The 15,721-nt window shown below is 33.9% G+C and overlaps 2 protein-coding genes across 5 annotated transcripts; one reads left to right on the top strand and one right to left on the bottom strand.

The window, feature by feature from the left end:
* Window positions 1-3,840: 3,840 nt before the first annotated feature.
* Window positions 3,841-14,717, top strand: BIN4 (double-stranded DNA binding protein). Of its 4 annotated transcripts, none has more exons than XM_089768244.1 (13): window positions 3,841-3,881; window positions 10,711-10,778; window positions 11,316-11,514; window positions 11,742-11,803; window positions 12,076-12,322; window positions 12,471-12,529; window positions 12,610-12,663; window positions 13,199-13,316; window positions 13,618-13,664; window positions 13,746-13,772; window positions 13,878-13,953; window positions 14,143-14,282; window positions 14,391-14,717. In XM_089768244.1, the coding sequence occupies exons 2-13, from the start codon at window positions 10,731-10,733 to the stop codon at window positions 14,493-14,495; spliced, it is 1,182 nt and encodes a 393-aa protein (XP_089624370.1). In that variant the 5' UTR covers window positions 3,841-3,881; window positions 10,711-10,730; the 3' UTR covers window positions 14,496-14,717. The 4 variants fall into 4 exon arrangements, with proteins under 4 accessions (XP_089624370.1, XP_022736707.1, XP_022736710.1 ...); XM_022880972.2 differs by lacking the exon at window positions 3,841-3,881 and adding an exon at window positions 10,331-10,433; XM_022880973.2 differs by lacking the exon at window positions 3,841-3,881 and adding an exon at window positions 10,436-10,594.
* On the bottom strand, window positions 6,998-10,067 carry LOC111289716 (chloroplastic import inner membrane translocase subunit HP30-2-like). The gene is made up of 6 exons (XM_022880976.2): window positions 9,684-10,067; window positions 9,188-9,303; window positions 7,954-8,080; window positions 7,509-7,657; window positions 7,337-7,399; window positions 6,998-7,246 (listed from the first exon to the last, which is right to left on the bottom strand). The coding sequence occupies exons 1-6, from the start codon at window positions 9,972-9,974 to the stop codon at window positions 7,207-7,209; spliced, it is 786 nt and encodes a 261-aa protein (XP_022736711.1). The 5' UTR covers window positions 9,975-10,067; the 3' UTR covers window positions 6,998-7,206.
* Window positions 14,718-15,721: the final 1,004 nt, after the last annotated feature.

Raw genomic sequence — 15,721 nt, forward strand, 5'->3', positions numbered from 1 at the left:
CAACTTCCGGCCAATTTCCGGCGAAATTCCCAGATTCCGGCGAATTTTCCAGAATCCGGTACCGGCGTTCTTCAAATTCTAGAGAGAAGGCAGAGAAGAAGGGAAGAAGAGAGAGAGAGGGAAGGAACGGTCTGCTGAAAAATGGAGGAAGGTGCCTTTATACCCTCCCAAAACAACGTCGTTTTGGCTTTAAGTTAATAAGAGGATCCGCGCGTTTTACCGAACCCGACCCGACCCGAAGCGTCGACCCGCTTTCTGATCCGCGCGTTTCAGCCCCTCCGAGCCGAGCCGAGCCGAGCCGAGCCGCGATCCGAGCCGCTCCAGGTTTTTTTTTTTTTTTTTTTTTTGAATTTTTTTGACTTTGATTTTGATCTTGATTTTTTTTTCTTTTTTCTTTAATTAATCCGACGACGGAGCCTCTACAAGTAAAAACAGTAGTTTTTCTTGCATACTCCTGAGGTGAGGGAATTTTCTCAATTTTCTGCTAAAAGTATTAGAGTCAATTGAGAATAATTTCCGATAATTAATTACTTGGCTGATTTTGATTTTTTTTTTCTTTAATTAATTCGACGACGGAGCCTCTGCAAGTGAAACAGTAGTTTTTCTTGCATACTCCTGAGGTGAGGGAATTTTCTCAATTTTCTGCTAAAAGTATTAGAATCAATTGAGAATAATTTTCGATAATTAATTAATTGGTTGATCTTGATTTTTCTTTAAATAATCCGACGACGGAGCCTCTGCAAGTGAAACAGTAGTTTTTCTTGCATACTCTTGAGGTGAGGGAATTTTCTCAATTTTCTGCTAAAAGTATTAGAGTCAATTGAGAATAATTTTCAACAACTAACTACTTTGTAAAATTTTAAGGCTTTTGGATAACACAAATTCAAGCTGGTACCATCTTTTGATGGGCGTTGTGAGGGTGCTATAACCTTCCTCACACGTAACCGAACTCCCGAACTCTGTTCTGGTTAAGCAGACCCGAACCTATTCTTTTAGGGACCCTTAAGCTTAGGTGTTCCCTGAAAGGACAGATTCCTTAGGTGGCCAATCACACCTGGATAAAAAAAGATTGGTGGCGACTCCCTAAAATCAATGTCTAGCGACAGATCCCCGGATCTAGACGTTACGACACCTGCTAACGCTGTAATTGGTGGAATTCAATCCAATTTAGCAGCAGAAGTAGTTTTATTTAAAGTTAAACCAAACTATTTTATTTCTATCTTTGATGAAAACATTGAAAAATGTTTATGTCTTCGAATCAAAATAACCACTTCTGATTTCGAATCTACTTCACATGATCTTTCAATCAATTGGTCAGCGGTTTATGAATTTACAAATACTACTAATATTTCTATCAAACCGATAGATTCCAATATTATTGAAATTTTTGAACCAAACAACTTTGATTCAGAAATTAAACCTAAACTAGTCAATCTCGTAAACTTATCAATCCTAAAATGATGGTGTCTCGAAGATCTTTCAAATATTTTTGAAAAACAGAAAGTACCAAGTTTAAAATTTTTCTCATCAGGAAAAAATTTTTACTTTAAAAATTTAAATGAATCAACCAGTTTTAATCCAAACCTGATTTTACCTCCCACAAATATCTTTGATCATCAACAAGATGATGATATAGATAGTATAACAAGTAATCAATCTTTTTGTACTACTTATCGAAATTCTTTTTCAGGTTTTCATAGTACAAACAGTACAGAAACGCTCAAACGAGCTAATAGTATGAGCCAATCACGTAATATTGATAATGCTCAAATTTTTATTTTTGCAGGAGATAATCCATCTCAGCAAGGTACAGGTGATAACCAAACTCATTATCATTCTGTTAATTCTGTGATTAACTCACACATTTTTTCTTTTAGAAAATCTAGAAATGAAAATATTAAAATGTTTCATTCTATAAATAATTTTCATATTTCTACACAACAAGTGCCAGAAATAATATCATTTGCCAACAAGGTATGTTATTATACATATATAGAAGGTTATTTTTATTTTCAAAATTATAAACCATATAGTTTAAATATTTTGATTGACACAGGAGCAACAATCTCTAGTTGTCGACCTAATGCTTTGCCATCAACAAAATGGCAACCCATGAAGCATCCTATAATAATAATAAGTATCGATGGTAAAGAAACCATTGTTAACCTAAAGGCAAAAAATATTCCTGTTGCCTTAAATGATAAAAAATTTATTATACCTAAAATATTATGTTTTTTTAATATGCATGGAGACATTCTGTTAGGAAATAATTTTATACATAAATATTTACCCTTTTTTATTTTCCCAGACTATCTTACTTTTACTATTGATAAAAAATCGATAGATGTTTCTCTTTTATCCAAGCATAATCATGTTTGTGATAATGATTTTTAACCAAAAATAACACATATTTATGAATTTAAAGCTATTAATGAAAAACATTGGCTTTATAGAATTTTACAGGAAAACTTCAGTGAAGACCCATTGAAGCTTTGGAAACGCAATCCCAGATACTGTGAGCTAACTCTACATTCTCCAAAAGAGATTATTAGAGTAAAACTCATGATTTATACCAAACTGGATATAGATGAATTTGAAGTTCAAATTTCAAAATTGCTTGACAAAGGTCTGATAGAATCAACTACCAACCCATATTCCAGTCCAACATTCATGGTAAGAAATCATTTTGAGATTAAAACGAGGAAAACCCTGTATGATTATTAATTACAAGAAATTAAACCAAAATCTTATTTTTTATGACTATTTTATCCCTCGTAAAGATGTTTTAGTTAATTTAGCAAAAAATGCTAAATACTTTTCTAAATTTGATTATAAATTCAGTTTTTGACAAATCATGCTAAATGATACTTTTAAACCCCTTACTGCTTTTAGTGCACTAGCAGGTCATTACCAATGGATTGTTATGCCTTTTGGTCTGTGCAACGCACCTCAAATCTTTTAGCGTTGGATAGGTAGTATTTTCAGCAAACATAAATAATTTTGTTGTGTATATATTGATGATATTTTAATATTTTCAAATACTTTAGATGAGCACATAAAACATCTTAATATTATCGCTTAAGAATTTATTTTACATCGTATTATTTTGAGTCCCAAAAAGGTTGAACTCGAAAAAATCGAAATTGAATTTCTTGGTCTTAATCTTTCTGCAAACGGACTAACCTTGCAGGATCATATTATCTCCAAGATTATAGAATTTCCAGACCAACTGGATAATGTCAAACAGCTACAACAGCTGTTAGGTATACTTAATTATGACAGGTAATTTTTCAAAAATCTTTCTAAAAAAGAAAGCTATCTTTTGCGTAAATTACGTAAAGATAATGATTTTGTCTAAACACCTAACGATTTTGATATTATCAAACAGATCAAATCAGATTTAACCACTATACCTAAGGTTCATCGCCTAAACAAAGTGATTTACTTATTTTAAAGGCAGATGTCAGTGATGAACATTGGGGATGTGTCTTAAAAGCTAAAAATCTACATAAAAAAGATGAATTGATTTGTGGCTATAATTTCGGTAAGTTCAAACCGAACGAAATAAATTATATTATCTTTGAAAAAGAATTATTAACCATAAAAAATGGTGTACAGCGATTTCACATCTATTTAACCCCAAAGATCTTTGTTATCCGAATAGATAACGAAGCAGTCAAAAACTTTTTTCAAAATAGAAAGCTTTCTGATAATCTAAGGTGAATTAAATGGTATAATTTTCTTTGTTCTTATAATTTTCAGGTAGAGTTCATCAACGGAGACAAAAACCTTCTTGCCGACTTTTTGAGTCGACCACATAGATCAAGGAAAACAACCAGTCCATGACACAGGTGGATAGAGAACCATCAAGAAGAAAATAGGTAAAAAATTCTCTTCTTCTTTTTCTTCTCTAAAACCCCTTATCTCTACAAATCCTAACTCAAGATTTAACTTTTATAATAATCCTAACCAAGGATTATATCTCTACCAACAACCTCGTTATCGACCTTCTTTTATGAGGATTTAACCAAAATTCTCTCAATTTGCTCAAGATCCAAACGAATGGACACCAATGAGTTACTCTCAAATAGTTTCTTCAACAGAACAACTACTTGAAAGAACAAAATTCTCTAACCCAGAGATTAAAGATTTTACAACCCTAAACTTGAACCACAAGTCTACAATCTGTTAAACAAAGTATGAAAATCCCATCTCTCAGAAAATAAATCTAGCTTTCGAAAAGGGATGACCAAATTAGCTGAATTCTTAGTCAATCAGGCTAAAGAATTTCAAAATTTTAAAGAAATAGCTTTCCAAAGCCTTCTATCAACAAATCTACTAAAATAGCAAGATATTGATTTCTTTACTTTGGAAGAAAATCAATACAGTCTTCAATAGATAAACAGTTTCTTGAATTTATGTGAATATTTTGAAAAGGAAAATTATGTTTCCTCTAAGCTAAACAAGCTTAAGAGAATTCTTCTTTTTGAAAAAGCTGCGGTATTCTTAACCAAAAAATTATTCCAGAAAATTAATTCTTCTATCTTACAGTCAACAAAAACACTGTTGATCGAAAAAAATTTTTATTATTATACTTCTACGTATATGTATAATACATCTTTTGGTGAATATATACCTAAACTTAAGTTTCGACTTGACCATGAAAGTTTGACGTAAAAAGCATTGAATTTGATTTAGTTGAAAAAATAACTGTATAAAATTATTCTTTTCACCTTTTAAAAGATTTTTCAGCTTTTATTAAACACCACTTTATTTAATGTATAAAATAGTCAAAACATTTTTATCACATTCATTTCACTATATATAGTCTTTTTGGTACCTTTCAAAGAGAAAAATTTTACCAACTTTATCAAATATGGGAATTTGATACTGTATCCGGTGGATAATTTCTTTAACCTTTAAACATACTTGATCCACCTATTACGGAAAACATTGTAGCAAGTCACTATAGCGATACTGTAGATAAAAATTTTACTATACATTATAACGGTAACTGTACAGAGTTACTATTCATAAGTTAAAATTTTTCTATTTAAAGCCTCATTATATCTAAGCTCGAAGAGGCCAATTATTCCAAGCATTGGATTCTCAGAACATTTTTTGGATTCTTTTTTACATCGATGGAATGACCAAATTCACATAAAATGGATTTGAATATGACGTTGATAACATCTAGTTGATTATGATAAAAGCAAAAGTTTTCGTCCTTTTCCCTTTGTGGTGGTAGCAGATTGAGAAAACACAAAGCTCGTCATTTTCATACCCAAAGAAAGAAAAAAAATACAATTACTACAGAGTTTAAATCATTAAAAAGCTTATCATATGTTGAAAAGAATTGAAAATTGTCATTTGCAATTGATACATAGAACATCAAGCTTGTGCAAATTTGATAAAATCTCATCTTTGTTCCCTTATCTCGAGGTATCAGCCAGTTTTACTATCTCTACCTTGTCATTTATCATTATTTGACTCTCAAAATATTAAAAAAAATAATATCAGTGTATTTAATATTAAAATATAATTTTGAAACTGGGATTTGCTCACCTTATACTACAATTGTTTTACATGTTTATTGAGAAACCATCTTTAGTTTTTCAAGTTGATGTTTGTTTGTATAGGTTCTGCTAGTTGAATCTAAAACCCCATTGAATGGAATGGGCCTTTCCTCCTTTTGTAGATGTCATATGGACTTTTTTAAGTGAAACTTTATCTCCCAATAATTAGTAAGCTGCAAGAAAAAAAAAATAAAAAACGAAGATAGAGACATTAACCAAATCCAATTCCTAACGATAAATGCAAAGCTACTGTTAGCGCGAGAGTGGTTCCCAGTTACGCACGTTTCTGGAAGGCCATGGTCCAAAAAGAGTCCACAAGGCCTTTATTTATGCCGGACCCATACTGTTAATAAGAGTTTTGCCGTCTAATATTTAATTTTTCTCTTGTAAAACGCGGTCATTTACTCAGTCAAAAGGCACCAGAATACCGACGGTTGCCAAGTTGCAGTGGTCCAGGAGGTCATGGAAAAGGAAATGAACTTTATACCGAACAGACCCTTCAATTATTATTAAGTCCCTGTTAAGTTCATTTCACCATCAGCACCGCATCATTATCCGGAAAATCATATTTGATATATAAAATTATAATAACGTAAAATAAAATAATATTATAAATAAAATTAAATTAAATAATATTATTTTAATTTATTTTGGTGTATATAAAAATTATAATAAAATAATTTATTTATTTATCAAAAATTTTTTTTTTTAAAATTATATAATTTAAATTATTAATGTAACTTTAAAAATATAATTGAAAATATAAGTTAAATCTTATAAATTAAAAAAATATCCTCTTCATTTAAAAAAAATTAAATAATCCTATATATATTAAGAAGATATTAATTTTTCTTATAATTTTTATTTTTTATATATAAATCAAATATGGTATAAGATAACTACCATACTATACTATCTTATCAATGATCTTATTTATTAAACATCATCTAAGTACCAACTCTATTACTACAAAGGACAAACTACCTGTTCACCCCCACAACATGGCGGATAGCATCAACCCACCATCTCTACTAAGAACAGAGGCATATCTAGTTTGCCTGGCCTTTGGGCTTTGGGTAAAGAGTAAAATTTATATCAGCCGTTGCAATTTAACTCAACCAAGAAAAAGCTTCAGAAAACCTGTACTGCTGACCACCAAGTCAATCATATTATTTCACAACAAAAGCAAGTGTTTTGCCCGTTTCGGGGAGCTCAAACAGCATTGATTCCAGGTTCAGCAGCGCTCGTTATCATATCAAATTTACTGCATTTTGGATGCTACCAAAGAACAACACGCTTACTGGTTAAGTGGTTATAGCAGCTGCATTAACCCTGCTAAACTTGGAAATCATTAATGTTTTGGCTAAAAGAGCAGAGGCAAATACCAAAATCACTGCATTCAAGCTCATGCATCTAGCATCTTTATCTGATGTTTTAAGAAACTTATCAATAAATTAATGGTAGAGCAAACTTGTTTAAAGAATTTTAACAAGCATGTTTATCTAAATTGGATGTCAAGGGCAATAGAGACACAAAGGAATTCATTTCACTGAAAAAGATGCAAACTGCTCCCGTATTCTTTAGTTTCTGACATACAAGAAAATGCTCCTTCACGGTGAGCAATAGAATTTCACCCACGGCTTCCTTGCTTCTCTTTCAATTCTGGGTCCCTGAAGACAAATATTTAACCAGAAGGTGAGAGAGATCCAATGGTCAAGGGCCATATATAATTACCCTACAGGGAAAAGATTAAGTCAAACCTCTGAATACGATCAAGAATAAGTAGCCTCGGTCCAGGGGGTATTTTCACATCTCTAAGAGCACTGAAACATATCATGGCAATTTAAAGGCCATCAGAATATATCTACACAGGCCATAAAATATTAATTATGAAGTTAAATTAAGATTAAAAAAAAAAAATCAACTGCTTACCTATCAGTAAGCAAAGGCAATGTGCTATCGGTTAACAAGCCTTTTTTGAAATTCTTCTCGTAGTTCTGCAGGCCAAGACTATTCAAAATGGATCTTGTTCTGGAATAGTACACATCCTCAGCAGGTGGTTGAGAAAACTTGTGCCCTAACTGTATAATCACAAAAAAAAGGCCGTTAGATATGAAACTACGGGCCCTTAGAGCAATATTACAAAGCAGTACCCAATCGGAATATTCAGCTGTTGAAAGGGGAGATTTACTTGAGAAGCTCATGGATACAGACACTTTCAATAAAAATTGATTCCAAAATTTTAGCACACCATGTTTACAGCTTTTTTGGTTTATGCATGCTCTATCATCTTCACAGCTTGCAAAGCAGTTAATCCCCAGAAATGGGCTGAAAATGAAATAGTGATCTCAGAAAGGTTAATGAGATAATAGATCACCTGGAAAAGCCCGCCTTGAACTAGTGCGAAAAAAAGTCCAGAAGTGACTGCATTTGCAACCTGATTTGGGCCACCCATACCACTCACTAAAGAAAACATGGCCCCAGAACCAAAAGCCGCCACCATGCTGCAATAATACAATATTTATCTTAAACAACGGTGTGAACCTAAAGTATAAAATCAACCGATATAAAAAACTAATGAAGTCTATAGTTCTTTATTCAAAGAACAAGCTTGGATGATCCATACAATCTACAGATAACCACAGACAAATATCCAATAATGCTCTCCATAAATAGTATTGCAATCCTAATTTATGATGGGAGAGTGGAGGTACAGAAAGCAGATTGCCACCAGGAGAGCAGGACGTAAACGTGAGGGAAGAGATGGAATCTAGAAGAGCATAAAAGAGAAGAAAAACTAGTGTGTACTTTCATTGAAAAAAGCACGTCCAAGTTTCTAAACTGGTAGGGAAATAAGAAAGTTCAAAACAATGTCTTCACAAAAATTATCAGTTAATAAATCACCTTCTAACTGTAACAGTTAAACTTCTATTCATCAGATGCATAAAAATTAAAATAAAAACTAGATCATGATCTCCACATAGCAATAAAATCAAGTCAGTTCCTAAAAGGCAGCAACTTTAGAGTCTACAGGAAAATTAAAGAGAAAACAGTTTCCAAAGTATGACTTGACCAAAAACCAGAGGGATACATGAGACTTCATCCTTTCCCAAATACTCTGTTGATAAATCTAAATGCACTATTTTTAAACCAAAGAAAATGAGACTCCTTCCTAACTGAACAAATTCAAAAAAAAAAAAAAAAGCCAACACATGTATAACATCATAGCACTTCCATGTTCTGGAACAAACTGTTTTGACCAGAACATTAGCAAGCTAAGATTGATTTGAAATTAAAGAATGAAATAAAGATTTCTTTGCATCTCAACAGGGATTTCAATCTGATTGAGATTCAGTTCAGGAGTGAGGATAAAATAGAAGAATCAAATAAGAATAGGTGATGAAAAACAATGGTAGTGTGTGTTTGTGTTCAGAAATAAGTCCATTATAGCATTATCTGTTGGTATCTTTAATGGGTTTGTTGAGCATATTGCAGCATATGTTAGTATGTTGTATTCTGATTGAACTATGACTAGTAGCAACATCCACTAGAGATAAAACAACAGAAAGAAAATCAATGAAGATAAAGAAAAATGTGACCAAAAGGTCCACCTAGATTGGACATCCTCCTTCCCTCTCAATCTTTTCATAACACAAGATATGCCGGCATTGACACCAGTCATTACGGCAAAATTGCGGGCTTGTACCAAGGGACCACCTGATAGAGCCTGTAATCAAAGTAAACATCTATCATATGTCAACAAAATCCATTTATCGATGAATAATTAGATGCTGTTTAGAAAATCCTTCAGTGGTGGTAAGTTGGAGCTAATGCTTTGTAAACAACAATAAACTCAATTAGCATGCACTATACAAGAACCTGCTCCTCCTCAAAATCACACAATCAGCATTAACACATTAATTTACAGAGCAGCCAAAATAGAGAGAAAGCGCAAAAAAAACATAAAAACCCTGACTTTGGGCCGTGTTGCTGGTTAAGTTACAGTAAAAACTATTAACAAGGAATATTATTGTTTGAGATATGGCAATTACAGTTCTGAAAATATCGAGGTTGTGGATAAGAATGAAAACAAGAAAAAAAGGAGACCTGGGTTTGCTTGAGAGAAGCCATGGCTTGAGGATTGAGGGAAGCCTGAGGAGGAGTTGGAAGAGAGGAGGAGACATCGTTGGTGAGGGTACCCATTAAAACACCGATAGCAGCACCCTGAGAAGCGCTGGTGGTGGTTACCACAGCCGCCTCAACTGGCAAGGACTGCTTGGCTAGCCATGCCCTGAACCCGTTCTCCACTTCCTTGAACTTGGCTTGCAATTGTTCCAGAGGATTTTGCTGCGGTATCAACCTGGGAACCATCATTCCTCGCTCTTTTCCTCGCTCCATTTCGTTAGAATTTTTGTATAAAAATTTGACTGACTGCCCCAAAGCAAGAAGAGGCTTTGGAAATTGTAACGAGGGTGTGCCTGATGTTGTCGTTGGAGATGGATAAGACAAATATTTTGTTTTTGGGTTCGGTTTGGCTCTATTCTTGAATGGGGCTTTTAGCCGAAATCTCCTTCATGGTTGATTCACTTTGCCCAAAAACAGTATGGTCAAAAGACTCAGAACCCATTAGTTAAACCAAAAGACATGGATTTTCCACGTTATTGATCCAATTCTCCCAGCCCAAATGTCACCGGAAAGCCCTAAGCTATCCACTCGTCTCAACCCTCAAATAAAATCCCGCCAACTGATTCTTTAGGGCGTTGGGCCTATAAACCAGAAACCCACCTTGGTCCCCCTCTGCTTCTCCTGATCGGTCTTTCCCTCTTCCGCAACACATTTCACCACTTTCTTTTTCTGGTACTGTCCTTTTTCCATTTTTCTTTCGTATTCAGTTTTACTTCTTTGATCTACACTCGGCTTCGTTAACATTTCCATTGATTTATTTGAATCTTGCCACTTTTTTTTTTTATTAAACCGCTTATGAACTCCTAATGCGAACGTTTTCTACCTTTTGGGAGGTGTTTTTAGGGTTTCTCTGTTAACATTTGCGTTGATTTATTATTATTATTATTATTATTATTTTGTTTTCTCAGCTTAAATGCTGAATTTATAAAATTCTATAATCTAATGTCAGGGAAGAATATTAGGTGTGGAATGAACAGCTCCGGGGAAGATTCTCCAGATTGGTTGCGTTCTTTTCAGGTATCTTTAGCTTCTCTTATTGATATTATTTAAACTTTGCTGAGTGTTGTTCTTTCTTCGTTAACCAGTTACGTGCTTTACTTTGTAATTTCTTCAAAAATTGCTTTTACTTGAGAGCTATTTGCTTGACAATCAAATTGTTCCCTTTCAACCTTGTTATTTGTAAACTGTGTAGCCCTTTTTTAAGCATCCAAACTAAAACCAATACCAATTGGCAATAGATGGAGAGTCCAAACTTGAATATAAGACCTCAGTAAATCTAGTATTTAACAGATTGAGATAACTTTAATAGGCCTCTATCACATGTAGGCGAGATTACCACATGACCAGTTGACCAAAAAGGAACAAAAAGCAGAACCTGACTATGATGCTGTGCTAAGCCTCCATCCTAAAACCAATTAGCAATAGGTGGAGAGGCCGAACTTGAATATATCTAGAATTTAACAGATATGGTATAATATCATTTTAGCAACTTACTTTATTCTTGTACCTTTACATTGTTCTCTTAGTGGCTGCGGGAATTTTCATTTTTTTCAGGCACCAACTTCTGTGCTGACGTTATCTTCGGATTCCAATTCTTCACCAAATGCTAGCCTGCTTAGGGAGGATAAAACAGATGATGAAGGCAGGTTTCAACAAAGTTCACCTACATTGGGAAAGAGCAGCAGAAACCACGATAAAGTAAATCAAACTTCTTCAAAAAAGAAGAAAATAGATGTCTTTGAAAAATCAGAAGGTAAAAGAGTAATGTTCCTACAAGGCTACAATATCTTAAGAACTGATGCAAAGGCGTTTCCAAATAAGTAAATAACTGATATGATGCTTAAGTAAATTCTGGGAAAAGGAAAATCAACTTCTGATTCTGAGCCCTTGGTTCTTCTGTCTAGATTTGTTATATATTTCTTTCAATTTGACCTTGTTCTTTACAAACTTGTGCACTATGAACTTTTAGTAATGATACAGGGAATAGGGATGATGGAAAGGTTGCTACAGAAGAAATATCCAATAAACACTTGGTATCTCATGTAAGAAGCTTCATATTGCATTGCCTTGGAAAAGTCATCAAACTTTAAAAAATTGATTTCAGGCCTCTTTTTAGAATTTACGAAAATTAAGATCAATTTGCTCTAGAAGTGAACCATTCCCTCATAGAACAAAACTGTTTCCCTTCATTCAACTGTATGATCAGCACTATTTTAATGTAAATTTATTCCATACATTTGAGACATTCTCCAATAAGATATTGGAGGGCCACTGTTAGTATTGATGCTGATGAAAATGGATAGATGTTGAACAGGCAGCATATCATTCAGTTTGGACGTTATCATCAGATTCTGAGTCTTCTCCTGGCCGTTCTCCTAAAAGAGATGAAAAACATTCTCTATCTCAAGAGAGTGGAGAGGCAACGGATCCATTTCTGACTGGAAGAAGTCAAAAGTCTCCACGAAAGATGACTTCTAAAGGAAAATCTCCAAAAAAGGGGTTAAAAGGTGGGAGCCAGACTCCCAAAAAGAAGGATGTGAATGATGATGCAAAGATAACAGGTATGATACTGGATTTATAAATGTAAAATTTGCTTTTAAGGTTCTTGTATTGGGTTTGGCTGGCTTAAGAAATTAATATAGCTGATGCAAAGGCTCGTATGATAAGCTACCTAAGTTGCTTCACATGCAATTTCTGATTATGATACAGAAAATGATGGCATTATGGACACTGCTGAGGAGGCATCTGAAAAGCCAATTGAACCTCATGTAAGAATGTTGGTAGCAACTGTGATGGTTTCTCTCTATCCTTTGGCTCATTGAGTTCTTCATCTATTTGTAATATGTAGGTTTCCACCTCAAGGTTGCCTTTGGTGCTGTCTGAGAAAGTTCACCGTTCAAAGGTAGGGAGCCTTTTTTCATAGTTATAGCTTCTTTACATGCGCCTTCCCTAGAGAATTGGCTGTGAGCTTAATAAAGGGTGGTCTTGGCAATGGACAGCAGCTTTTAGTTTCTTGAAAGTGTTGTGAGGTTTTACTTTCATATTGTGCAGGATATTAATTAAGGGAGATTTAATTGCCCCCTAGTAGTATAATCAGAAGTAATCCAAATTTGCTTACTTTTTCAATCAGTAGAACTCTACAAACAACCTGGGGAAACCAATCGTAAATGGTATTTTTGTTTTGTCTACTTTTTATTGTAATTCAAAATCTAAACCTTTTATTTTGGTTTGCTTGCTGTTTTATATGTGTGAAAAAAGGGAAGGCCTCAAGCAGACCAAATATATTTTATGTTATTGAGATTTTTTTTTTTTTTTGAACTTATGTTATGGAGATATTAAATCTTATAGAATGACCTTAATAATTTTGGGCATTTGATTACATATGTGTGCATTCAAAGGAAACCAGTGATTAACGAAAGGCTTTGTGGTTTTTGCAGGCACTTGTTGAGTGTGAAGGGGATTCCATAGATTTGAGTGGCGATATAGGGGCTGTTGGACGAATAATAATTTCAGATTCTGCTTCTGAAAATCATGAGATGTTCTTGGACTTAAAAGGCATGCTTTATTCGAATGCACTTCTTAGTTTAAGATGATATCTCTGTTTATTGTTATGTTTGAACTTTTAAATAATCATCTCCGAGTGGTTAGTAAGATATTGACACCTTGAGGTTTAAAAGAATACATATATATATACGTACCTATATAACTTGGACTTGTTCTGCGCTGAAATTCAGTAAGTTTCTGGAATTTCTGCTTGTACTTTTTCTACTTGAATCTTGGTTATATTGTTGTTCCACTTGGAGACCTTATCTTTCACAATCTCTCTTGATTGGTTTTACATGGCTTATTTTCTCAGGAACCATTTACAAAACAACAATAGTGCCTTCCAGAACATTTTGCATTGTGCGTAGACTCTGTCGTGCATTTCTCACTGAATATTTGTGATTCTATTGGTGTTGTTTTCACAGATTTTTTGTTTAACAGGTTAGCTTTGGTCAGTCTGAGGCTAAGGTTTGTCCTAGTACTTAGCTTTGATACCTTGCTTTGGTCAGTGAGATGCTTGATATTTTCCTCAACATTACTGTTAAATCTGTAAATTTCATATTCTATTCTCAGATTGAGGCTATCATGAATGACTTCATTCAGCTTAAGCCACAGTCCAATGTTTACGAAGCAGAAACAATGGTTGAAGGTACCATTATTTCAACTAGTTATTTATTATTTATTTATTCATTTGTGGAAAAGGAAAAGGGATGATTGTGTTGGAAGCAATTGACAAGAACGTACTTCTATCTAATGTAGATAATGGTTCATCCTTTGACATATTTACTTTCATGGAAAATTTGCTCTTCCTTGATATTTGATCATCTTGCATTAATAGGTACACTAGATGGCTTCTCATTTGATTCTGAAGATGAAGTTGACAAGATGCCCAAGGAAATTCCTCATCAAATTGATCAAAATGAGGGCATTGATGGACAAATGAATGGGAAAGCCAAAGGGAAAGCTGAGAAAGCAACTGTATGCATTCAGATCACCTTTGTGTATCTTTTTTTTTTTCCATAGAAAAAAAATCTGCTCTTATTGCAAGAATATCTATATGTTTATCTGAGGGGTTTCTTGATGCAGACTGCATCACGCAAGAGAGGTAAAACTGGAGGAGGAAAGTCACAGCCGCCCAAAAAGGCAAGAAAGAAAACAGTCGGTTCAAAGAAACCCAAGGCCAAAAAATGAGAGACAAGATAAATATTCAAAATTTTCTTGTATGTGCAGCCAATTATAGACACTAGTGGTAATTTATATTCCTTTAGTTGGTTTCAGTAAGAAGAGAAATTGCTTTCTCCTTTTTATGACAGAAGGAGGGTCCTGTTCCTTGTGCATCATGCTCTTTTCTTCAACTTGTAAAACATACTGAAAGTCGCTAGTTATGAAATGCAATCAAATTGTGAAACATAATATATGCTACAACACCCTTGGTACAATTGGATGACCACTGGTAAAATGATGAATGATTTGTTGTGATGTATTTGAGCTGTTTTCTCATTTGTTTTTCGCAGAATCACCCCATTGCAGGAAGAGTCAACATGTCTTTAGAAAATTAGTAGTGATTGGCATTAGAAGAGGTAGGAGGATATTTGATTAGAAATCATCCAGGGGAAGAAACCTTCTTGCGAAGCATTATTGCAGAAAACAAAATAATAATATCAATCCTTTGTATACTTGGATGTGAACACCCAGTAGGCCATGGACATTCTCATTTGGCAATCTCTTTTTAAAAAATTTTTAATCTACTTTTAACTCAAATTCTTATTTATTTAAAAAGCATCAAGCATTTAAACTCTTTTAAACTAGTAACCTCCAAACGCTTCGCATCAATCTTGTAATACTTGCACGCAAGCTTCACGCGCAATCCTGTAACAGCCGGATGTGCAACTATTTGGCCCTCTGTGGATCTCATTTTTGCGAAAAGGAAAAAAAAAAAAAAAAACCATTGCTTCGGCAATTGGCAAACAAGGCGAACCAGGAGCATTACAAGCACGGTGAAGCAATAATCAGCAGGTCTGGTTGTATACCAATCTAAAATAACATCACAATTAATAATTTGAATTTGACTTAAATGTTATTATTTCTTTTATAAAAAAAATTAAGATTTAAGGTTGGAATTTCCACTATTTTCTCGTCTTGTAACTCCACATATGTACCTAAAATGTCAAATGGAAACTCAATAATTCGTTAGTGCCACCACATTGCCATGATTTCAATCACCACTTTGACAAGAGCCTAACCCGGACTCCACAAAACTTCTAAATGAACAATCCATTCAAACCCAAATGCAGTTGCAAACTTGTCAAGCAGACAGTTCAATTTTTTTGGCAGCTCTTTTTTTAATTATTGAAAATAGTTGCACGTATCTTTCAGTAACCTTTGGCAGAGAAGCAACTTTTCTTCAGTAACAATTT

This window comes from Durio zibethinus, chromosome 11 (assembly GCF_047325235.1).
Source record: "Durio zibethinus cultivar Kanyao isolate XHJ-2024 chromosome 11, ASM4732523v1, whole genome shotgun sequence".
In the NCBI taxonomy this organism is placed as follows: Eukaryota; Viridiplantae; Streptophyta; class Magnoliopsida; order Malvales; family Malvaceae; genus Durio; species Durio zibethinus.

Coding starts and splice junctions, on each gene's coding strand:
- BIN4 (XM_089768244.1), top strand. CDS start 10,731: ATGAACAGCTCCGGGGAAGATTCTCCAGATTGGTTGCGTTCTTTTCAG. Junction 12,323..12,470: donor TGATGATGCAAAGATAACAG/GTATGATACTGG, acceptor ATTATGATACAG/AAAATGATGGCATTATGGAC. Junction 13,954..14,142: donor AGCAGAAACAATGGTTGAAG/GTACCATTATTT, acceptor TTGCATTAATAG/GTACACTAGATGGCTTCTCA.
- LOC111289716 (XM_022880976.2), bottom strand. CDS start 9,974: ATGGAGCGAGGAAAAGAGCGAGGAATGATGGTTCCCAGGTTGATACCG. Junction 8,081..9,187: donor AAGGAGGATGTCCAATCTAG/GTGGACCTTTTG, acceptor GTATTATTGCAG/CATGGTGGCGGCTTTTGGTT. Junction 7,400..7,508: donor TTGCCTTTGCTTACTGATAG/GTAAGCAGTTGA, acceptor GATATGTTTCAG/TGCTCTTAGAGATGTGAAAA.